General features: G+C 36.8%; 1 protein-coding gene across 2 annotated transcripts in view; it reads left to right on the forward strand.

The window, feature by feature from the left end:
- The first annotated feature begins 429 nt into the window (after positions 1-429).
- tmigd1 (transmembrane and immunoglobulin domain containing 1) overlaps positions 430-26765 on the forward strand; it is a 31836-nt gene continuing 5500 nt past the window's right edge. The window contains exons 1-4 of one of the 2 annotated variants that reach the window (XM_061962905.2): positions 430-1045; positions 18468-18641; positions 18719-18780; positions 24417-24698. In XM_061962905.2, coding sequence (XP_061818889.1) covers positions 18729-18780; positions 24417-24698 — 334 coding nt within the window. In that variant the 5' untranslated portion in view covers positions 430-1045; positions 18468-18641; positions 18719-18728. The remainder of the gene's footprint in view (positions 1046-18467; positions 18642-18718; positions 18781-24416; positions 24699-26765) is intronic. The other variant, XM_072913856.1, reaches the window with a different exon arrangement.

The following is a 26765-nucleotide window of genomic DNA, read 5'->3' on the forward strand; positions in this document are numbered from 1 at the left end:
TTTTGATATTGATATTGATATATTTTTTATTTCAAATATGCACAAAAACAAGAGCAAGCCTGATCCAGTACAGTGTTATAGCCTTAACAGCCATTATAACAAAATGAAAACAACGGAGAATAAAAAACGAAAACAAATGAGCATTGGACTTTCTTTTTTCTTTTTTTTTTACATATTTGAAAAGGAGGGGGCGTGGTTAAGAGGGGAGGAGTATATTGACAGCTAGAATTCACCAAGTCAAGTATTTCATACATATATATATATATATATATATATATATATATATATATATATATATATATATATATATATATATATATATATATATATATATATATATATATATATCTACATCCTGAAAATATGCAAACAAAACTGTGTTTGGATAATTGATACTTCAAACTTGCATAAATAAATCTTAAGGAATATAACATAACTTGGCTTCTGAGAGCTTCAAAATGTAATGAATAAAATGCTAAAGTTGTTGATAAACAAGCAATTATTTTAATAATTAAATATGGTCATTTTAAATGAATTATTATGATAATTTAAAATTAATTATTTCAAATATGTTTATTTTAAGGCTCCAGCGCCCCCCGCGACCCCGAAGGGATTAAGCGGTAGAAAATGGATGGTTGGATGGATGTTTATTTTAATGTAAAATTCTATGGCTGGATGTAATAAGGAGTCAGAAAAAATAAAAATAAAAATACAATTAATTTTGATGTTTTTAGCAAAATATAGTAAAAATGTATTTAGTTGTTTTAATTTTTTTTATTAATAAATATCTATTTATTTTTAGGTAAGATAAACATAATAATACAATGTATCTCTAGTCTGGATGATTTAGTTCTTGTCACCCTGTTGTCCTCCCGTCATAAAAAAAAAGGCTGTCCTCACTCAGGTCCGCATGGAGCTGGAGGGGGCGTGGCCTCCAGCTCCGGCTGAAAATCGGGAGATTTTCGGGAGAATATTTGTCCCGGAAGGTTTTCGGGAGAGGCGCTGAATTTCGGGAGTCTCCCGGGAAATTCGGGAGGGTTGGCAAGTATGACTTAATAGACGTTTGAACACAACACTCCCACTATTATTTTACTTGGTAAACACTTGAACACACCATCCTTACTCTTGATGTACTTAATAGACATTTGAACGCAACACTCCCACTATTATTTTACATGGTAAACACTTGAACACAACATCCTTACTATTGATGTACTTAGTAGACATTTGAACGCAACACTCCCACTATTATTTTACATGGTAAACACTTGAACACAACATTCTTACTATTGATGTACTTAGTAGACATTTGAACGCAACACTCCCACTATTATTTTACTTGGTAAACACTTGAACACACCATCCTTACTATTGATGTACTTAATAGACATTTGAACGCAACACTCCCACTATTATTTTACATGGTAAACACTTGAACACAACATCCTTACTCGTGATGTACTTAATAGACATTTGAACGCAACACTACCACTATTATTTTACTTGGTAAACACTTGAACACACCATCCTTACTCTTGATGTACTTAATAGACATTTGAACGCAACACTCCCACTATTAGTTTACATGGTAAACACTTGAACACAACATCCTTACTATTGATGTACTTAGTAGACATTTGAACACAACACTCCCACTATTATTTTACTTGGTAAACACTTGAACACAACATTCTTACTATTGATGTACTTAATAGACATTTGAACGCAACACTCCCACTATTATTTTACTTGCTAAGCACTTGAACACACCATCCTTACTCTTGATGTACTTAATAGACATTTAAACGCAACACTCCCACTATTATTTTACTTGGTAAACACTTGAACACACCATTCTTACTATTGATGTACTTAGTAGACATTTGAACTCAACACTCCCACTATTATTTTACTTGGTAAACACGTGAACACAACATTCTTACTATTGATGTACTTAATAGACATTTGAACGCAACACTCCCACTATTATTTTACATGGTAAACACTTGAACACAACATCCTTACTATTGATGTACTTAGTAGACATTTGAACGCAACACTCCCACTATTATTTTACTTGGTAAACACTTGAACACACCATTCTTACTATTGATGTACTTAGTAGACATTTGAACTCAACACTCCCACTATTATTTTACTTGGTAAACACGTGAACACAACATTCTTACTATTGATGTACTTAATAGACATTTGAACGCAACACTCCCACTATTATTTTACTTGGTAAACACTTGAACACCCCATCCTTACTATTGATGTACTTAGTCGACATTTGAACGCAACACTCCCACTATTTTTTTTACTTGGTAAACACTTGAACACAACATTCTTACTATTGATGCACTTAGTAGACATTTGAACGCAACACTCCTGTTTATGTTTGACTTGGTAAACACTTGAACACACCATTCTTACTATTGATGTACTTAATAGACATTTGAACGCAACACTCCCACTATTATTTTACTTGCTAAACACGTGAACACACCATCCTTACTATTGATGTACTTAATAGACATTTGAACGCAACACTCCCACTATTATTTTACTTGCTAAACACTTGAACACACCATCCTTACTCTTGATGTACTTAATAGACATTTGAACGCAACACTCCCACTATTATTTTACTTGCTAAACACGTGAACACACCATCCTTACTATTGATGTACTTAATAGACATTTGAACGCAACACTCCCACTATTATTTTACATGGTAAACACGTGAACACACCATCCTTACTATTGATGTACTTAATAGACATTTGAACGCAACACTCCCACTATTAGTTTACAAGGTAAACACTTGAACACAACATTCTTACTATTGATGTACTTAATAGACATTTGAACGCAACACTATTGTTTTACTTGGTAAACACTTGAACACACCATCCTTACTATTGATGTACTTAATAGACATTTGAACGCAACACTCCCACTATTATTTTACTTGGTAAACACTTGAACACAACATCCTTACTATTGATGTACTTAGTAGACATTTGAATGCAACACTCCTGTTTATGTTTGACTTGCTAAACACTTGAACACACCATCCTTACTCTTGATGTACTTAATAGACATTTGAACGCAACACTCCTGTTTATGTTTGAACACTTGAACACACCATTCTTACTATTGATGTACTTAATAGAAATTTGAACGCAACACTCCCACTATTATTTTACTTGCTAAACACTTGAACACAACATTCTTACTATTGATGTACTTAATAGACATTTGAACGCAACACTCCCACTATTATTTTACTTGCTAAACACTTGAACACACCATCCTTTCTCTTGATGTACTTAATAGACATTTGAACGCAACACTCCCACTATTAGTTTACATGGTAAACACTTGAACACAACTTTCTTACTATTGATGTACTTAATAGACATTTGAACGCAACACTATTATTTTACTTGCTAAACACTTGAACACACCATCCTTACTCTTGATGTACTTAATAGACATTTGAACGCAACACTCCCACTATTAGTTTACATGGTAAACACTTGAACACAACTTTCTTACTATTGATGTACTTAATAGACATTTGAACGCAACACTATTATTTTACTTGCTAAACACTTGAACACACCATCCTTACTCTTGATGTACTTAATAGACATTTGAACGCAACACTCCCACTATTAGTTTACATGGTAAACACTTGAACACAACTTTCTTACTATTGATGTACTTAATAGACATTTGAACGCAACACTCCCACTATTTTTTTTACTTGGTAAACACTTGAACACAACATTCTTACTATTGATGCACTTAGTAGACATTTGAACGCAACACTCCTGTTTATGTTTGACTTGGTAAACACTTGAACACACCATTCTTACTATTGATGTACTTAATAGACATTTGAACGCAACACTCCCACTATTATTTTACTTGCTAAACACTTGAACACACCATCCTTACTCTTGATGTACTTAATAGACATTTGAACGCAACACTCCCACTATTATTTTACTTGCTAAACACGTGAACACAACATTCTTACTATTGATGCACTTAGTAGACATTTGAACGCAACGCTCCTATTTATGTTTGACTTGGTAAACACTTGAACACACCATCCTTACTATTGATGTACTTAATAGACATTTGAACGCAACACTCCCACTATTATTTTACATGGTAAACACTTGAACACAACATCCTTACTTTTAATGTACTTAGTAGACATTTGAATGCAACACTATTATTCTACTTGGTAAACACTTGAACACACCATCCTTACTATTGATGTACTTAATAGACATTTGAACGCAACACTCCCACTATTATTTTACTTGGTAAACACGTGAACACAACATTCTTACTATTGATGTACGTATTAGACATTTTAACGCAACACTATTATTTTACTTGGTAAACACTTGAGCACACAATCCTTACTATTGATGTACTTAATAGACATTTGAACGCAACACTCCTGTTTATGTTTGAACACTTGAACACACCATTCTTACTATTGATGTACTTAATAGACATTTGAACGCAACACTCCTGTTTATGTTTGAACACTTGAACACACCATTCTTACTATTGATGTACTTAATAGACATTTGAACGCAACACTCCCACTATTATTTTACTTGCTAAGCACTTGAACACACCATCCTTACTCTTGATGTACTTAATAGACATTTAAACGCAACACTCCCACTATTATTTTACTTGCTAAATACTTGAACACAACATTCTTACTATTGATGTACTTAATAGACATTTGAACGCAACACTCCCACTATTATTTTACTTGCTAAACATGTGAACACACCATCCTTACTATTGATGTACTTAGTGGACATTTGAACGCAACACTCCCACTATTATTTTACATGGTAAACACTTGAACACAACATCCTTACTATTGATGTACTTAGTAGACATTTGAACGCAACACTCCCACTATTATTTTACTTGGTAAACACGTGAACACAACATTCTTACTATTGATGTACTTAATAGACATTTGAACGCAACACTCCCACTATTATTTTACATGGTAAACACTTGAACACAACATCCTTACTCGTGATGTACTTAATAGACATTTGAACGCAACACTACCACTATTATTTTACTTGGTAAACACTTGAACACACCATCCTTACTCTTGATGTACTTAATAGAGATTTGAACGCAACACTCCCACTATTAGTTTACATGGTAAACACTTGAACACAACATCCTTACTATTGATGTACTTAGTAGACATTTGAACACAACACTCCCACTATTATTTTACTTGGTAAACACTTGAACACAACATTCTTACTATTGATGTACTTAATAGACATTTGAACGCAACACTCCCACTATTATTTTACTTGCTAAGCACTTGAACACACCATCCTTACTCTTGATGTACTTAATAGACATTTAAACGCAACACTCCCACTATTATTTTACTTGCTAAATACTTGAACACAACATTCTTACTATTGATGTACTTAATAGACATTTGAACGCAACACTCCCACTATTATTTTACTTGCTAAACATGTGAACACACCATCCTTACTCTTGATGTACTTAATAGAGATTTGAACGCAACACTCCCACTATTAGTTTACATGGTAAACACTTGAACACAACATCCTTACTATTGATGTACTTAGTAGACATTTGAACACAACACTCCCACTATTATTTTACTTGGTAAACACTTGAACACAACATTCTTACTATTGATGTACTTAATAGACATTTGAACGCAACACTCCCACTATTATTTTACTTGCTAAGCACTTGAACACACCATCCTTACTCTTGATGTACTTAATAGACATTTAAACGCAACACTCCCACTATTATTTTACTTGCTAAATACTTGAACACAACATTCTTACTATTGATGTACTTAATAGACATTTGAACGCAACACTCCCACTATTATTTTACTTGCTAAACATGTGAACACACCATCCTTACTATTGATGTACTTAGTAGACATTTGAACGCAACACTCCCACTATTATTTTACATGGTAAACACTTGAACACAACATCCTTACTATTGATGTACTTAGTAGACATTTGAACGCAACACTCCCACTATTATTTTACATGGTAAACACTTGAACACAACATTCTTACTATTGATGTACTTAATAGACATTTGAACGCAACACTCCCACTATTATTTTACATGGTAAACACTTGAACACAACATCCTTACTATTGATGTACTTAATAGACATTTGAACGCAACACTCCCACTATTATTTTACTTGCTAAACATGTGAACACACCATCCTTACTATTGATGTACTTAGTAGACATTTGAACGCAACACTCCCACTATTATTTTACATGGTAAACACTTGAACACAACATCCTTACTATTGATGTACTTAGTAGACATTTGAACGCAACACTCCCACTATTATTTTACATGGTAAACACTTGAACACAACATTCTTACTATTGATGTACTTAATAGACATTTGAACGCAACACTCCCACTATTATTTTACTTGCTAAGCACTTGAACACACCATCCTTACTCTTGATGTACTTAATAGACATTTAAACGCAACACTCCCACTATTATTTTACTTGCTAAATACTTGAACACAACATTCTTACTATTGATGTACTTAATAGACATTTGAACGCAACACTCCCACTATTATTTTACATGGTAAACACTTGAACACAACATCCTTACTATTGATGTACTTAATAGACATTTAAACGCAACACTCCCACTATTATTTTACTTGCTAAATACTTGAACACAACATTCTTACTATTGATGTACTTAATAGACATTTGAACGCAACACTCCCACTATTATTTTACATGGTAAACACTTGAACACAACATCCTTACTATTGATGTACTTAATAGACATTTGAACGCAACACTCCCACTATTATTTTACTTGCTAAACATGTGAACACACCATCCTTACTATTGATGTACTTAGTAGACATTTGAACGCAACACTCCCACTATTATTTTACATGGTAAACACTTGAACACACCATCCTTACTATTGATGTACTTAGTAGACATTTGAACGCAACACTCCCACTATTATTTTACATGGTAAACACTTGAACACAACATCCTTACTATTGATGTACTTAGTAGACATTTGAACGCAACACTCCCACTATTATTTTACTTGGTAAACACGTGAACACAACATTCTTACTATTGATGTACTTAATAGACATTTGAACGCAACACTCCCACTAATATTTTACATGGTAAACACTTGAACACAACATTCTTACTATTGATGTACTTAATAGACATTTGAACGCAACATTCCCACTATTATTTTACATGCCAAACACTTGAACACAACATCCTTACTATTGATGTACTTAGTAGACATTTGAACGCAACACTCCCACTATTATTTTACTTGGTAAACACTTGAACACACCATCCTTACTCTTGATGTACTTAATAGACATTTGAACGCAACACTCCCACTATTAGTTTACATGGTAAACACTTGAACACAACTTTCTTACTATTGATGTACTTAATAGACATTTGAACGCAACAATCTCGTTAATGTTTTAATGTTCAAAGAATAAAACCAACACAGTGCATAAACTCACAACAAATTACACACCTGCTAACCAGTCAGTTGTTGCTGTATCCGTAATACACCGATAGGGAGAAGTTTGTATTTACACGATGAGTCGGGTGTGTTCTGGGTTCGGCCGACTCACCGAACCCCTAGGGTTCCATCGAACCCAGGTTAAGAACCACTGCTCTAATGTGCATTATTAGATCGTATTTGTGGCCAGTTGACTGCTGCAATGTGAACAGGGGAATTTATGTACTGTGCGTTTGTCGCCATCTAGTGGTTGTTTTGAGTCACCGATTCATTTGTGACGTCATACTACAATTTAGAAGTAAACATGTTGTAGGAACACTTCGTGTTTTTGGAGCATTTTGAAATAGAAATGATGTGCACAACTGATGTCATCCATGATTTATGTGAATTATTCACGATAATTCTATAAAAAAAAGTATTTTGGCGAGAATTGACAACGTAATATCGTAAAAAATTTGAATGGGCCCTTGACTCCCTTGCCCCGCGGGGTTCAATCATCCACACACTCCACTCTTCCGAGATATGGTACGCAAAATTGACGGTTTTCCCTGAATTTCCAGGAATTTCTCCCCATTGGCAATGAATGGGAAATATACAAAGCACTGCATTTCCCACATTTATCATCTGACTTGAACCGTTCCACCATCCACACACTCCACTCACCTTGGACAATCAAACGAACATTTTCCAAGGTCCAAAAAAATTCCAGGAATTCCCAGAATTCCTAGTTTTCCAAGGCCCTATTTTCACCTCTTCCTGGAAAGTTTTCACAGTCCACACTGTTTAACCAATTCCAACCATTCCACCATCAAAACATTCCTCTAAGTTGGGACAATAAATGTTTCTTTTTTTATTTTGTACAAATTCCCGGTTTTCCCCAAATTCCCAAATACCAATTCTCATTTTAAACTGTTACTACGTCAACATTTTTCAGCTGATTCCAACACCAACCTATTCATATCATCTAGGACAATTGTGTTAGTATCTGTATTTGCAAAAATTCCTGGATTTCCCGAATTTCCAGGAAAATGTACTTATTCATGCCCTAAATTCTCAAAATTATGCGCCAATTTTTACCCGATTCCTACCTTTCAACCATCCACACACTCCACTCACCTTAGACAATCAAACTACCATTTTCCAAGTTCCAAAAAAATTCCAGGAATTCCCAGAATTCCTAGTTTTCCAAGGCCCTATTTTCACCTCTTTCTGGAAAGTTTTCACAGTCCACATTTTTTAACCAATTCCAACCATTCCACCATCAAAATAGTCCTTTAAGTGGGGACAATAAATGTTTCTTTTTTTTCTTTTGTACAAATTCCCAGTTTTCCCAAAATTTCAGGAAAATTCCACAAAATAGCAATTCTCAATTCAAACTATTACTACGTGGACATTTTTCAACCAATTCCGAAAATACCAACACCAATTCATTCATATGATCTAGGACATTTGTGCTAGTATCAATATTTTCCAAAATTCCTAGGTTTCCCAAAATCCCCAAATTTCCAGGAAATTCCCATTCAAAGGAATGGACATATTCATAGTTCTACAATGCCCTAAATTCTCAAAATTGTGCGCCACTTTTTACCCGATTCCTACCTTTCAACCAACCACACACCTCAGAGATATGGTACGCAAAACATGTTGTCCATTTCCCCAAATTGACGGTTTTCACGGAAATTCCAGGAATTTCTCCCCATTGGCAATGAATGGGAAATATACAAAGGACTGCATATCCCGCATTTCTCATCCAATTCGAACCATTCCACCACCCACACACTCCACTCACCTTGGACAATCAAACTACCATTTTCCAAGTTAAAATTTTCACCCTTTCCTGGAAAGTTTTCACAGTCCACTTTTTTTTTTTTATAAATTCCAACCATTGCACAATCAAAACATTCGTCTAAGTGGGGCCAACAAATGTTCCTATTTTTTTTTCGTACAAATTTCCGGTTTCCCCAAAACTCCAGGAATTCCAAAAAAACTATTCTCAATTCAAACTGTTTCTACATCAACATTTTCAACTGATTCCAACACCAACCCATTCATATCATCCAGGACAATTGTGTTAGTATCAGTATTTGCAAAAATTCCTGGATTTCCCGAATTTCCAGGAAAATGTACTTATTCATGCCCTAAATTCTCAAAATTATGCGCCACTTTTTACACGATTCCTACCTTTCAACCAACCACACACCTCAGAGATATGGTACGCAAAACATGTTTTCCATTTCCCCAAATTGACGGTTTTCACGGAAATTCCAGGAATTTCTCCCCATTGGCAATGAATGGGAAATATACAAAGGACTGCATATCCCACATTTCTCATCCAATTCGAACCATTCCACCACCCACACACTCCACTCACCTTGGACAATCAAACTACCATTTTCCAAGTTAAAAAAAATTCTAAAGCGCAATTTTCACCCTTTCCTGGAAAGTTTTCACAGTCCACATTTTTTAAAATAAATTCCAACCATTGCACAATCAAAACATTCGTCTAAGTGGGGCCAACAAATGTTCCTATTTTTTTTTCGTACAAATTTCCGGTTTTCCCAAAACTCCAGGATTTCCGAAAAAACTATTCTCAATTCAAACTGTTTCTACATCAACATTTTCAACCGATTCCAACACCAACCCATTCATACCATCTAGGACAATTGTGCTAGTATTAGTATTTTCAAAAATTCCTGGTTTTTCCAAAATCCCCAAATTTCCAGGAAATTTCCATTCAAATGAATAGACATTCATAGTTCTACAATGCCGTAAATTCTCAAAATTGTGCGCCACTTTTTACCCGATTCCGACCTTTCAATCCTCCACACACTCCACTCTTCCGAGATATGGTACGCAAAACATGTTTTCCCTTTCCCCAAATTGACAGTTTTCCCTGAATTTCCAGGAATTCCTCCCCATTGGCATTGATTGGGAAATATACAAAGGACTGCATATCCCACATTTGTCATCCGATTTGAAACATTCCACCACCCACACACTCCACTCACCTTGGACAATCAAACTGCCATTTTCCAAGTTAAAATTTTCACCCTTTCCTGGAAAGTTTTCACAGTCCACATTTTTTTTTTATAAATTCCAACCATTGCACAATCAAAATATTCGTCTAAGTGGGGCCAACAAATGTTCCTATTTTTTTTTCGTACAAATTTCCGGTTTCCTCAAAACTCCAGGAATTCCAAAAAAACTATTCTCAATTCAAACTGTTTCTACATCAACATTTTCAACTGATTCCAACACCAACCCATTCATATCATCTAGGACAATTGTGTTAGTATCAGTATTTGCAAAAATTCCTGGATTTCCCGAATTTCCAGGAAAATGTACTTATTCATGCCCTAAATTCTCAAAATTATGCGCCACTTTTTACCCGATTCCTACCTTTCAACCAACCACACACCTCAGAGATATGGTACGCAAAACATGTTTTCCATTTCCCCAAATTGACGGTTTTCACGGAAATTCCAGGAATTTCTCCCCATTGGCAATGAATGGGAAATATACAAAGGACTGCATATCCCACATTTCTCATCCAATTCGAACCATTCCACCACCCACACACTCCACTCACCTTGGACAATCAAACTACCATTTTCCAAGTTAAAAAAAATTCTAAAGCGCAATTTTCACCCTTTCCTGGAAAGTTTTCACAGTCCACATTTTTTTAAATAAATTCCAACCATTGCACAATCAAAACATTCGTCTAAGTGGGGCCAACAAATGTTCCTATTTTTTTTTCGTACAAATTTCCGGTTTTCCCAAAACTCCAGGAACGCCGAAAAAACTATTCTCAATTCAAACTGTTTCTACATCAACATTTTCAACCGATTTCAACACCAACCCATTCATACCATCTAGGACAATTGTGCTAGTATTAGTATTTTCAAAAATTCCTGGTTTTCCCAAAATCCTCAAATTTCCAGGAAATTCCCATTCAAATGAATATACATTCATAGTTCTACAATGCCCTAAATTCTCAAAATTGTGCGCCACTTTTTACCGGATTCCTACCTTTCAATCATCCACACACTCCACTCTTCTGAGATATGGTACACAAAACATGTTTTTCCCTTTCCCCAAATTGACAGTTTTCCCTGAATTTCCAGGAATTCCTCCCCATTGGCAATGAATGGGAAATATACAAAGGACTGCATATCCCACATTTCTCATCCAATTCCAACCATTCCACCACCCACACACTCCACTCACCTTGGACAATCAAACTACCATTTTCCAAGTTAAAAAAAAATTCCAAAGCGCAATTTTCACCCTTTCCTGGAAAGTTTTCACAGTCCACGTTTTTTTTTTATAAATTCCAACCATTGCACAATCAAAACATTCATCTAAGTGGGGCCAACAAATGTTCCTATTTTTCTTTCGTACAAATTTCTGGTTTTCCCAAAACTCCAGGAATTCCGAAAAAACGATTCTCAATTCAAACTGTTTCTACATCAACATTTTTCAACCGATTCCAACACCAACCCATTCATACCATCTAGGACAATTGTGCTAGTATCAATATTTTCAAAAATTCCTAGTTTTCCTGAAATCCCCAAATTTCCAGGAAATTTCAATTCAAATGAATAGACATTCATAGTTCTACAATGCCGTAAATTCTCAAAATTGTGTGCCACTTTTTCCCGATTCCGACTTTTCAATCATCCACACACTCCACTCTTCTAAGATATGGTTTGCAAAACATGTTTTCCCTTTCCTCAAATTGACAGTTTTCCTTGAATTTCCAGGAATTTCTCCCCATTGGCAATGAATGGGAAATATACAAAGGACTGCATATCCCACATTTATCATCCAATTTGAAACATTCCACCATCCACACACTCCACTCACCTTGGACAATCAGACTACCATTTTCCAAGTTCCAAAAAAAATTCCAGGAATTCCTAGTTTTCCAAGGCCCTATTTTCAGTTCTTTCTGTAAAGTTTTCACAGTCCACATTTTTTAACCAATTCCAACCATTCTACCATCAAAATAGTCCTTTAAGTGGGGACAATAAATGTTTCTTTTTTTCTTTTGTACAAATTCCCAGTTTTCCCAAAATTCCAGGAAAATTCCACGAAATAGCAATTCTCAATTCAAACTATTACTACGTGGACATTTTTCAACCAATTCCGAAAATACCAACACCAATTCATTCATATGATCTAGGACATTTGTGCTAGTATCAATATTTTCAAAAATTCCTAGGTTTCCCAAAATCCCCAAATTTCCAGGAAATTCCCATTCAAAGGAGTGGACATATTCATAGTTCTACAATGCCCTAAATTCTCAAAATTGTGCGCCACTTTTTACCCGATTCCTACCTTTCAACCAACCACACACCTCAGAGATATGGTACGCAAAACATGTTTTCCATTTCCCCAAATTGACGGTTTTCACGGAAATTCCAGGAATTTCTCCCCATTGGCAATGAATGGGAAATATACAAAGGACTGCATATCCCACATTTCTCATCCAATTCGAACCATTCCACCACCCACACACTCCACTCACCTTGGACAATCAAACTACCATTTTCCAAGTAAAAAAAAATTCCAAAGCGCAATTTTCACCCTTTCCTAGAAAGTTTTCACAGTTCACATTTTTTTTAATAAATTCCAACCATTGCTCAATCAAAATATTCGTCTAAGTGGGGCCAACAAATGTTCCTATTTTTTTTTCGTACAAATTTCCGGTTTTCCCAAAACTCCAGGATTTCCGAAAAAACTATTCTCAATTCAAACTGTTTCTACGTCAACATTTTCAACCGATTCCAACACCAACCCATTCATACCATCTAGGACAATTGTGCTAGTATCAGTATTTTCAAAAATTCCTGGTTTTCCCGAAATCCCCAAATTTCCAGGAAATTTCCATTCAAATGAATAGACATTCATAGTTCTACAATGCTGTAAATTCTCAAAATTGTGGGCCACTTTTTCCTCCGATTCTGACCTTTCAATCATCCACACACTCCACTCTTCTGAGATATGGTATGCAAAACATGTTTTCCCTTTCCTCAAATTGACAGTTTTCCTTGAATTTCCAGGAATTTCTCCCCATTGGCAATGAATGTGAAATATACAAAGGACTGCATATCCCACATTTATCATCCAATTTGAAACATTGCACCATCCACACACTACACTCACCTTGGACAATCAGACTACCATTTTCCAAGTTCCAAAAAAAATTCCAGGAATTCCCAGAATTCCTAGTTTTCCAAGGCCCTATTTTCACCTCTTCCTGGAAAGTTTTCACAGTCCACATTTTTTAACCAATTCCAACCATTCTACCATCAAAATAGTCCTTTAAGTGGGGACAATAAATGTTTCTTTTTTTCTTTTGTACAAATTCCCAGTTTTCCCAAAATTCCAGGAAAATTCCACGAAATAGCAATTCTCAATTCAAACTATTACTACGTGGACATTTTTCAACCAATTCCGAAAATACCAACACCAATTCATTCATATGATCTAGGACATTTGTGCTAGTGTCAATATTTTCAAAAATTCCTAGGTTTCCCAAAATCCTCAAATTTCCAGGAAATTCCCATTCAAAGGATTGGACGTATTCATAGTTCTACAATGCCCTAAATACTCAAAATTGTGCGCCACTTTTTACCCGATTCCTACCTTTCAACCAACCACACACCTCAGAGATATGGTACGCAAAACATGTTTTCCATTTCCCCAAATTGACGGTTTTCACGGAAATTCCAGGAATTTCTCCTCATTGGCAATGAATGGGAAATATACAAAGGACTGCATATTCCACATTTCTCATCCAATTCGAACCATTCCACCACCCACACACTCCACTCACCTTGGACAATTAAACTACCATTTCCCAAGTTAAAAAAAAATTCCAAAGCGCAATTTTCACCCTTTCCTGGAAAGTTTTCACAGTCCACATTTTTTAAAATAAATTCCAACCATTGCACAATCAAAACATTCGTCTAAGTGGGGCCAACAAATGTTCCTATTTTTTTTTCGTACAAATTTCCGGTTTTCCCAAAACTCCAGGAATTCCGAAAAAACTATTCTCAATTCAAACTGTTTCTACATCAACATTTTCAACCGATTCCAACACCAACCCATTCATACCATCTAGGACAATTGTGCTAGTATCAGTATTTTCAAAAATTCCTGGTTTTCCCGAAATCCCCACATTTCCAGGAAATTTCCATTCAAATGAATAGACATTCATAGTTCTACAATGCCGTAAATTCTCAAAATTGTGTGCCACTTCTTCCTGATTCTGATCTTTCAATCATCCACACACTCCACTCTTCTGAGATATGGTATGCAAAACATGTTTTCCCTTTCCTCAAATTGACAGTTTTCCTTGAATTTCCAGGAATTTCTCCCCATTGGCAATGAATGGGAAATATACAAAGGACTGCATATCCCACATTTATCATCCAATTTGAAACATTGCACCATCCACACACTCCACCCACCTTGGACAATCAGACTACCATTTTCCAAGTTCCAAAAAAATTTCCAGGAATTCCCAGAATTCCTAGTTTTCCAAGGCCCTATTTTCACCTCTTCCTGGAAAGTTTTCACAGTCCACATTTTTTAACCAATTCCAACCATTCCACCATCAAAATAGTCCTTTAAGTGGGGACAATAAATTTTTCTTTTTTTCTTTTGTACAAATTCCCTGTTTTTCCCAAAATTCCAGGAAAATTCCACGAAATAGCAATTCTCAATTCAAACTATTACTACGTGGACATTTTTCAACCAATTCCGAAAATACCAACACCAATTCATTCATATGATCTAGGACATTTGTGCTAGTATCAATATTTTCAAAAATTCCTAGGTTTCCCAAAATCCTCAAATTTCCAGGAAATTCCCATTCAAATGAATATACATTCATAGTTCTACAATGCCCTAAATTCTCAAAATTGTGCGCCACTTTTTACCGGATTCCTACCTTTCAATCATCCACACACTCCACTCTTCTGAGATATGGTACACAAAACATGTTTTTCCCTTTCCCCAAATTGACAGTTTTCCCTGAATTTCCAGGAATTCCTCCCCATTGGCAATGAATGGGAAATATACAAAGGACTGCATATCCCACATTTCTCATCCAATTCGAACCATTCCACCATCCACACACTCCACTCACCTTGGACAATCAAACTACCATTTTCCAAGTAAAAAAAAATTCCAAAGGGCAATTTTCACCCTTTCCTGGAAAGTTTTCACAGTCCACATTTTTTTTATAAATTCCAACCATTGCACAATCAAAACATTCGTCTAAGTGGGGCCAACAAATGTTCCTATTTTTCTTTCGTAGAAATTTCAGATTTCCCAAAACTCCAGGAATTCCGAAAAAACTATTCTCAATTCAAACTGTTTATACATCAGCATTTTCAACCGATTCCAACACCAACCCATTCATACCATCTCGGACAATTGTGCTAGTATCAATATTTTCAAAAATTCCTATTTTTCCTGAAATCCCCAAATTTCCAGGAAATTTCAATTCAAATGAATAGACATTCATAGTTCTACAATGCCGTAAATTCTCAAAATTGTGTGCCACTTTTTCCCGATTCCGACCTTTCAATCATCCACACACTCCGCTCTTCTGAGATATGGTATGCAAAACATGTTTTCCCTTTCCTCAAATTGACAGTTTTCCTTGAATTTCCAGGAATTTCTCCCCATTGGCAATGAATGGGAAATATACAAAGGACTGCATATCCCACATTTATCATCACACTCCACTCACCTTGGACCATCAGACTACCATTTTCCAAGTACCAAAAAAATTCCAGGAATTCCCAGAATTCCTAGTTTTCCAAGGCCCTATTTTCACCTCTTCCTGGAAAGTTTTCACAGTCCACATTTTTTAACCAATTCCAACCATTCCACCATCAAAAAAGTCCTTTAAGTTGGGGCCATAAATGTTTCTTGTTTTCTTTTGTACAAATTCCCGGTTTGCCCAAAATTACAGGAAAATTCCACGAAATAGCAATTCTCAATTCAAACTATTACTACGTGGACATTTTTCAACCAATTCCGATAATGCCAACACCAATTCATTCATATCATGTAGGACATTTGTGCTAGTGTCAATATTTTCAAAAATTCCTAGGTTTCCCAAAATCCCCAAATTTCCAGGAAATTCCCATTCAAAGGAATGGACGTATTTCGTGTTCTACATGGCCCTAAATACTTAAAATGGTGCGCCTCTTTTTACCCGATTCCGACTTTTCAATCATCCACACACTCCACTCTTCCGAGATATGGTACGCAAAACATGTCTTCCCTTTCCCCAAATTGAAAGTTTTCCCTGAATTTCCAGGAATTTCTCCCCATTGGCAATGAATGTGAAATATACAAAGGACTGCATATCCCACATTTGTCATCCGATTCGAAACATTCCACCATCCACACACTCCACTCACCTTGGACAATCAAACGACTATTTTCCAAGTTCCCAAAAAATTCCAGGAATTCTCAGAATTCCTATTTTTCCAAGGCCTTATTTTCACCTCTTCCTGGAAAGTTTTCACAGTCCACATTTTTTAACCAATTCCAACCATTCCACCATCAAAAAAGTCCTTTAAGTTGGGGCCATAAATGTTTCTTGTTTTCTTTTGTACAAATTCCCGGCTTTCCCCAAATTACAGGAAAATTCCACGAAATGGCAATTCACAGTTCAAACTATTACTACGTGGACATTTTTCAACCAATTCCGAAAATGCCAACACCAATTCATTCATATCATCTAAGACATTTGTGCTAGTATCAATATTTTCAAAAATTCCTAGGTTTCCCCAAATCCCCAAATTTCCAGGAAATTCCCATTCAAAGGATTGGACGTATTCATAGTTCTACAATGCCCTAAATACTCAAAATTGTGCGCCACTTTTTACCCGATTCCTACCTTTCAACCAACCACACACCTCAGAGATATGGTACGCAAAACATGTTTTCCATTTCCCCAAATTGACGGTTTTCACGGAAATTCCAGGAATTTCTCCATATTGGCAATGAATGGGAAATATACAAAGGACTGCATAGCCCCCATTTCTCATCCGATTCGAACCATTCCACCATCCACACACTCCACTCACCTTGGACAATCAAACTACCATTTTCCAAGTTCAAAAAAATTCCAAAGCGCTATTTTCACCCTTTCCTGGAAAGTTTTCACAGTCCACATTTTTTAACCAATTCCAACCATTCCATCATCAAAAAAGTCCTTTAAGTTGGGACAATAAATGTTTCTTTTTTTCTTTCGTACAAATTCCCGGTTTTCCCAAAACTCCAGGAAAATTCCACGAAATAGCAATTCTCGATTCAAACTATTACTACGTGGACATTTTTCAACCAATTCCAAAAATGCCAACACCAATTCATTCATAACATCTAGGATATTTGTGCTAGTATAAATATTTTCAAAAATTCCTATGTTTCCCAAAATCGTCAAATTTCCAGGAAATTCCCATTCAAAAGAATGGACGTATAGTTCTACAATGTCCTAAATTCTCAAAATTGTGCGCATCTTTTTACCCGATTCCGACCATTCAATGAATGCAAAACTTGTTTTCCCTTTCCTAATTGTCCTGCTTTTCCTGGAATTACCAGGAATTTCTCCCCATTGGCAATGAATGGGAAATATACAACGGACTGTATATCCCACATTTCTCATCCGATTACAACCGTTCCAACATCCAGTGATAGCACTTCTGAGCAGCGTCTGACTGGAGTGGTTCTACTTGAACTAGTTCTATGATGGGCAAAAATCAAGCAAGACTAGAATCCCCTCGTTTCTCCTGCAGTGTTTTTTATGTCCGCTCGGTGACGTCCACACCCAACTTCTCACGAAGCATAAAAAAAGAGGACGGCAATAAAAGGACAAAGGCGAGGCTGTGAGGACGTCATAAACGCTCGCTGGTCTTCAGGTGTGATCACACGCTCGTCCTTGCACCGCTGGGAACGTCTCAGGTCTTCAGGTGCAACTTTTTTCCTCTGATTGACTTCACTTGATGCCTCGCTGCAAATAACTATTTTGTTGTCTCTCTTTCACCAGGAAGACGAAAATGAAGTCCTGCTGTCTGCTCGTGTTGCTCATCTGTGGCGCTCAAGCGCAAAGTAAGTTCGCAACACAACACATGTCAAAACCTGAACAAGAATTCGAACCTCCGCCAAGGCTAAATCGCAGTTTAGGGCTGTCTAAAATGCGGTCATTCTAAAATCAAAATAAAAACATCTCATATTAGAACATTACACACAAAAAAAACTAAATGTGTGGGGGATGTATATTGTAGCGTCCCGGAAGATTTAGTGCTGCAAGGGGTTTCTGGGTATTTGTTCTGTTGTGTTACGGTGCAGACGTTCTCCCGATAAAAGTTTGTCATTCTTGTTTGGTGTGGGTTCACATATTTGTAACAGTGTTAAAGTTGTTTATACGGCCACCCTCAGTGTGACCTGTATGGCTGTTGACCAAGTATGCGTTGCATTCACTTGTGTGTGTGTGAAAAGCCGTAGATATTATGTGATTGGGCCGGCACGCAAAGGCAGTGCCTTAAAGGCACGTCCCCAATATTGTTGTCTGGGTAGAAATCGGGAGAAATTCGGGAGAATGGTTGCCCCGGGAGATTTTCGGGAGGGGCACTGAAATTCGGGTGTCTCCCGGTAAAATCGCGAGGGTTGGCAAGTATGACTGGGAGACGCGACTGCTCTGTATTTCTCCCTACGTCCGTGTACCACTGCGTACAGCGGCGTTTTAAAAACTCATAAATTTTACTTTTTGAGACCGATACCGATAATTTCCATTTTAAAGCTTTTATCAGCCGATAATATCGGCAGTCCGATATTATCGGACGTTTCTAAAAAAAATGTTTGCGTGCAAACAGTTAGCAAAGGTTAAGTAACAAGTCATATGACTATAAAGCATATACGTGTAAAATTTGCTTTATAAAAAAAAAAAAAAAAGTTAGCATGCAAACAGTTACAGTAGCATGTACCAAGTTATATGACTCTAAAGGTTATGGCTGCAAAATTTGCAGAACAGTTTAGCATGCTAACAGGTAGCATGAGTCAAGTACCAAGTTAAAAGAGCCTGAGGCTATAAAATTAACTAAAAGAGTTAGCATGCGATAGCTAGCATGCTTGCAACTGTCAAGTACAAAATTATAAGACCCTGAGGTGTGCGACTGTGGAATTGGATTTAAAAAGTTAGCGCGCTAATGTTAGCATGCTGAAAATGCGTTAGCATGCTAACAGCTTGCATGTGTCAAGTCCAAGATTGTAAGACCCTGAGGTGTACGGCTGTGGAATTGGATTTAAAAAGTCAGCCTGCTAATGTTAGCATGCTGAAATGCATTAGCATGCTAACAGCTTGCATGTGTCAAGTACACATTCTAAGACCCTGAGGTGTATGGCCGTAACATTGGATTTAAAAAGTTAGCATGCTAATGTTAGCATGCTGAAATGCGTTAGCATGCTAACAGCTTGCATGTGTCAAGTACAAATTCTAAGACCCTGAGGTGTATGGCCGTAACATTGGATTTAAAAAGTTAGCATGCTAATGTTAGCATGCTGAAATGCATTAGCATGCTAACAGCTTGCATGTGTCAAGTCCAAAATTATAAGACCCTGAGGTGTACGGCCGTAACATTGGATTTAAAAAGTTAACATGCTAATGTTAGCAGGCTGTAATGCGTGAGCATGCTAACAGCTTGCATTAGTCAAGTACAAAATTATAAGACCCCTGAGGTGTATGGCTATAAGATTGGCTAAAAGAGTTAGCGTGCTAATGTTAGCATGCTATAGTGCTTTAGCACGCTAACAGCTAGCATGTGTTAAAATACCAAGTTTTATGACCCTGACATGTAGAGTTGGTAAACTTGCTTAAAAAAAAAAGTTAGCATGCTAATGTTAACATGCTAATGTTAGCATGCTAACAGCTATCATATGTCAGGGACTATGTTATAAGACCCTGAGGTGTACGGCTGTAAAATTGGCAAAACATAGTTAGCATGCTAACATTAGCATGTTACAATGCGTTAGCATGCTAACAGTTAACATGAGTCACGTAACAAGTTAAGAGAGCCTGAGGTGTACGGCTGTAAAATTAGCTAAACAAGTTTTCATGATCAAGTTAATCTGCTAACAGTTAACATGTAGCAAGGTATATATGACTGAGGGGGTTGGCTGCAAAATGGCTAAAAAAAAATGTTTGAGTGCTAACAGTTAGCAAAGGTCAAATAACAAGTCATCTGACTATTAAGCATATACGTGTAAAATTTGCTTTAGAAAAATAAGTTAGCATGCTAACAGTTACAGTAGCATGCACCAAGTTATATGACTCTAAAGGTTATGGCTGCAAAATTTGCTGAACAATTTAGCATGCTAACAGGTAGCATGAGTCAAGTACCAAGTTAAAAGAGCCTGAGGCTATAAAATGTGCTAAAAGAGTTAGCAGGCTGTAATACATTAGCATGCTAACAGCTTGCAACTGTCGAGTACAAATTTATAAGACCCTGAGGTGTAGGGCTCTAAAATTGGATGTAAAAAGTTATCATGCTAATGTTAGCATGCTGAAATGCATTAGCATGCTAACAGCTTGCATGTGTCAAGTGCAAAATTATAAGACCCTGAGGTGTACGGCCGTAAAATAAGATTTAAAAAGTTAGCATGCTAATGTTAGCATGCTGAAATGCGTTAGCATGCTAACAGCTTGCATGTGTCAAGTCCAAAATTATAAGACCCTGAGGTGTACGGCTGTGAAATTGGATTTAAAAAGTTAGCATGCTAATGTTAGCATGCTGAAATGCGTTAGCATGCTAACAGCTTGCATGTGTCAAGTACAAATTATAAGACCCTGAGGTGTACGACTGTGAAATTGGATTTAAAAAGTTAGCATGCTAATGTTAGCATGCTGAAATGCGTTAGCATGCTAACAGCTTGCATGTGTCAAGTACAAATTCTAAGACCCTGAGGTGTACAGCCGTAACATTGGATTTAAAAAGTTAGCATGCTAATGTTAGCATGCTGAAATGCGTTAGCATGCTAACAGCTTGCAACTGTCAAGTCCAAAATTATAAAAGCCTGAGGTGTACGGCTGTAAAATTGGATTTTAAAAGTTAGCATGCTAATGTTGGCATGCTGAAAAGCGTTAGCTCGCATGTGTCAAGTACAAAATTGTAAGACCCTGAGGTGTACGGCCGTAAAATTGGATTTAACAAGTTAGCATGCTAATGTTAGCATGCTGAAATGCGTTAGCATGCTAACAGCTTGTAACTGTCAAGTCCGAAATTATAAGACCGTGAGGTGTACGGCCGTAACATTGGATTTTAGTTTAGTTTAGTTTAGTTTATTATTTCTTCAGGCAATGGTCAACAAAATAAACAAACAGTTTTACATAAACAAACAGATGTACATTCATAAATAAAAAGATAAAAAATGTTGCAGACCGAAAGGGTTTAGGCTGAAGTTGAACACTTATTGCGCCTAGACCCTATAAAATTTATAGGGTTAGGCGTTAAATTTAGATTTAAAAAGTTAACATGCTAATGTTAGCATGCTGAAATGCGTTAGCATGCTAACAGCGTGCATGTGTCAAGTCCAAAATTATAAGACCCTGAGGTGTACGGCCGTAAAATAGGATTTAAAAAGTTAGCACGCTAATGTTAGCATGCTGAAAATGCGTGAGCATGCTAACAGCTTGCATGTGTCAAGTCCAAAATTGTAAGAGTTGTTGTTGTTTTTTATCCAATTTGATTGTATTGGGGTTTTTTTGTACGGTGTCCTTGAGTGCCCAAAAAGGCGCCTTACAAATAAAATGTATTATTATTATTATTATTAAGACCCTGAAGTGTACAGCCGTAACATTGGATTTAAAAAGTTAACTTGCTAATGTTAGCATGCTGAAATGCGTTAGCATGCTAACAGCTAGCATGTGTTAAAGTACCAAGTTTTATGACCCTGACATGTAGAGCTGGTAAACTTGCTAAAAAAAAAAGTTAGCATACTAATGTTAGCTAATGTTAGCATGCTAACAGCTATCATGTGTCCGGTACTACGTTATAAGACCCTGAGGTGTACGGCTGTAAAACTGGCAAAACATAGTTAGCATGCTAACGTTAGCATGTTCTAATGCGTTAGCATGCTAACAGTTAACATGAGTCACGTAACAAGTTAAGAGAGCCTGAGGTGTACGGCTGTAAAATTAGCTAAACAAGTTTTCATGATCAAGTTAATCTGCTAACAGTTAACATGTAGCAAGGTATATATGACTGAGGGGGTTGGCTGCAAAATGGCTAAAAAAAAATGTTTGTTAGCAAAGGTCAAATAACAAGTCATCTGACTATTAAGCATATACGTGTAAAATGTGCTTTAGAAAAATAAGTTAGCATGCTAACAGTTACAGTAGCATGCACCAAGTTATATGACTCTAAAGGTTATGGCTGCAAAATTTGCTGAACAATTTAGCATGCTAACAGGTAGCATGAGTCAAGTACCAAGTTAAAAGAGCCTGAGGCTATAAAATGTGCTAAAAGAGTTAGCAGGCTGTAATACATTAGCATGCTAACAGCTTGCAACTGTCGAGTACAAATTTATAAGACCCTGACGTGTAGGGCTCTACAATTGGATGTAAAAAGTTAGCATGCTAATGTTAGCATGCTGAAATGCGTTAGCATGCTAACAGCTTGCATGTGTCAAGTACAAATTATAAGACCCTGAGGTGTATGGCCGTAACATTGGATTTAAAAAGTTAGCATGCTAATGTTAGCATGCTGAAATGCGTTAGCATGCCAACAGCTTGCATGTGTCAAGTCCAAAATTATAAGACCCTGAGGTGTACGGCTGTGAAATTGGATTTAAAAAGTTAGCATGCTAATGTTAGCATGCTGAAATGCGTTAGCATGCTAACAGCTGGCATGTGTCAAGTCCAAAATTATAAGACCCTGAGGTGTACGGCCGTGAAATTGGATTTAAAAAGTTAGCATGCTAATGTTAGCATGCTGAAATGCGTTAGCATGCTAACAGCTTGCATGTGTCAAGTCCAAAATTATAAGACCCTGAGGTGTACGGCCGTGAAATTGGATTTAAAAAGTTAGCATGCTAATGTTAGGTATGCTGAAATGCGTTAGCATGCTAACAGCTTGCATGTGTCAAGTACAAATTCTAAGACCCTGAGGTGTACAGCCGTAACATTGGATTTATAAAGTTAGCATGCTAATGTTAGCATGCTGAAATGCGTTAGCATGCTAACAGCTTGCATGTCCAATGTTATAAGACCCTGAGGTGTAAAATCGGCTAAAAGAGTTAGCGTGCTAATGTTAGCATGCTATAGTGCTTTAGCACGCTAACAGCTAGCATGTGTTAAAGTACCATGCGATTTCCGTGTCGATACGGGAAAGTGGTGCTTCGACCGATTGAGTCGCGGTTTGAATGACAGATACTGGAGATAGAAGCGCTGATAAATTGAAAAAAAAAGAATAATAAATTGCGAAGGAACTTTGCCATCGCCGTAAGATGTGGGCGTGGCCTGGCGCCAAACCCTGATCCGACAGTTCGCCACAAAACACGAAACGTTAATAACTCGGCTCCACAGAATCCGATCTCGATCCTAATTGGTGGAAATGATGATGACGTGCCACATGGGTCGGTACCTGTTCATACCTGTTCGTAGTGGGCGGAGCCTGGCGGCGTAAACTGCTATTTATTGATCTAATTTGGTCTTACGTGACGGAACCAATGACATCGGTGTGTCGTTGCAGTCCAAGGTGTCGCCATCGAGGCCGCGCCAGGTGCGGACGTGCACGGAACCATCCACACCCAGCTGGACAAGACCGTGTCTCTGCTGTGTCGCGCCCTCGAGGAGGGGGCGGAGCTGGTGTGGCGGAGGAACGGCGCCATGGTCAGTCTGAAGGCGGAGAACCAGCGGGGCAACAGCAGCGTGTGCGTCACGCCCGTCCTCCACCAGGACAACGGCGCCACCTTCAGCTGCCACCTGGGGAAGAACGCCACCGTCCAGGACGCCGTCACTTTAAACGTCACATGTGAGTCCTTTATCCATGTTTACATCTTACTTCCTGTGGTTCCATGACCATATTAGGGCTGTCCCGATACTGGAGTCTTGAGTATTGGCCGATACCGATGTTGATATCATACTTGTATTAATTAGTAGTGTGGAATGTTAGAAAAGGTGTGGTCAAGTAAAACGAGTCAAACCGAGAACGATGGCGGGTGTGAAAAGCACTAACATATTCATTGTTAAACACCTGGAATGGACTTATGCTGTTTTCAAGTTGAAGTGGAGTGATAATTGTTTCTTTTGGCAACACCTCGTGGTCACAGTCCTTCCTGAAGTTAAGTTTAAAGTTAAAAGATGCGGACACGCTTGTTACTGGATACTTACTAATACGCTTCTGCCTTGGAGACTATGTATGTGTGAGTAATACACAACTATAATTATTATTGACAAATGTGCTGTTTTGTTGCTCCATGATTATTACCTAGCTTGTGTGCTATTGTGTGCTTAGCTGTCGTGTAGCTGCATGTTTACCTTTTGTAAATGACTGGACTAAAACAAAAGAAATTGTGTTCTATTTGGAGGACATTTCGACGGATGGGCTGCTTGTATCAGATACATATCCCATACTTGTTTTTTTTTAATGATATCAAATCGACATCTGATATCATCGGATCGGGAGACTCCTTGTATGAAATAGTATTTATATTTACCCATCTTGGAGTGGGAATCTTTGGGCCACCTAACGATCCGTTCCTGGGGCGACGATTCGATTCAGACTCTCGTCTTGATTCCAACAGATTCTCGCAATTTATTATTTGGTATATACGTTATAATGAAACTTTTTCAAAACAGGTTTAGTTTTAGTTGATATATGCATATATATATATATATATATATATATATATATATATATATATATATATATATATAAGGTATGTATGTGTGTTTATATATATATGTGCGTGTGTGTTTGTATGGATATATATGCTACACTATATATATATATGCATGTATGTATGTGTATATGTGTACATATGTATGTATATATATATTTATTAAAGATGTCCGATAATATCGGCCGATAAATGCGTTAAAATGTAATATCGGAAATTATCGGTATAGTTTTTTTTATTATCGGTATCGGTTTTTTTTTGTGGGTTTTTTAATTAAATCAACATAAAAAACACAAGATACTTACAATTAGTGCACCAACCCAAAAAACCTCCCTCCCCCAAAGGGTTGTTTCTTGGTGTTATTAATAGTCTGGTTCTTACATTATATATCAATATATATCAATACAGTCTGCAAGGGATACAGTCCGTAAGCACACATGATTGTGCGTGCTGCTGCTCCACTAATAGTACTAACCTTTAACACTTCATTTTACTCATCTTCATTAATTACTACTTTCTATGTAACTGTTTTTATATTGTTTTACTTTCTTTTTTATTCAAGAATTTTTTTTTTAATTAATATATCTTATTTTATGAATTTTTTTAAAAAGTGTCTTATCTTCACCATACCTGGTTGTCCAAATTAGGCATAATAATGTGTTAATTTAATTTAGTTTTAGTTTTAATTTATCGGTTTGATTGATTGATTGAAGTATTTATTTCAAACCTGCACAATACAACAACACACATTTTTTTTTTTTTACATTTTGGCAGAGACATTTATGCATGGCTTGAAAAGGGGTTGGATGAAGCAATTGCTTATAATATCCCAACCCCTCTCACTCACTCCCTATTTAACATAAACAATATAATACAAGAACAATACTATACAAACAAAAACAAGAAAAACTCCTATACACTAACAATACAATAGTACCACTGTTACTATGAGACAAGACAAGACGAGACAAAACACACACACACACACACGCGCGCACACACGCACGCACACACACACACACACACACACACACACACACACACACACACACACACACACACACACACACACACAAGCCCAAACACTCTCTGACCATACACCCCTCTCCCATCGCTCTGTGCTGAGGGCATCACTCTCTTTCCTCCTCGTACTTCTTCAGTACTTCTTTTTTAAACAGTCTTTTAAATGTAATCATGTT

This window comes from Nerophis lumbriciformis, linkage group LG09 (genome assembly GCF_033978685.3).
Source record: "Nerophis lumbriciformis linkage group LG09, RoL_Nlum_v2.1, whole genome shotgun sequence".
Lineage (NCBI taxonomy): Eukaryota > Metazoa > Chordata > Actinopteri > Syngnathiformes > Syngnathidae > Nerophis > Nerophis lumbriciformis.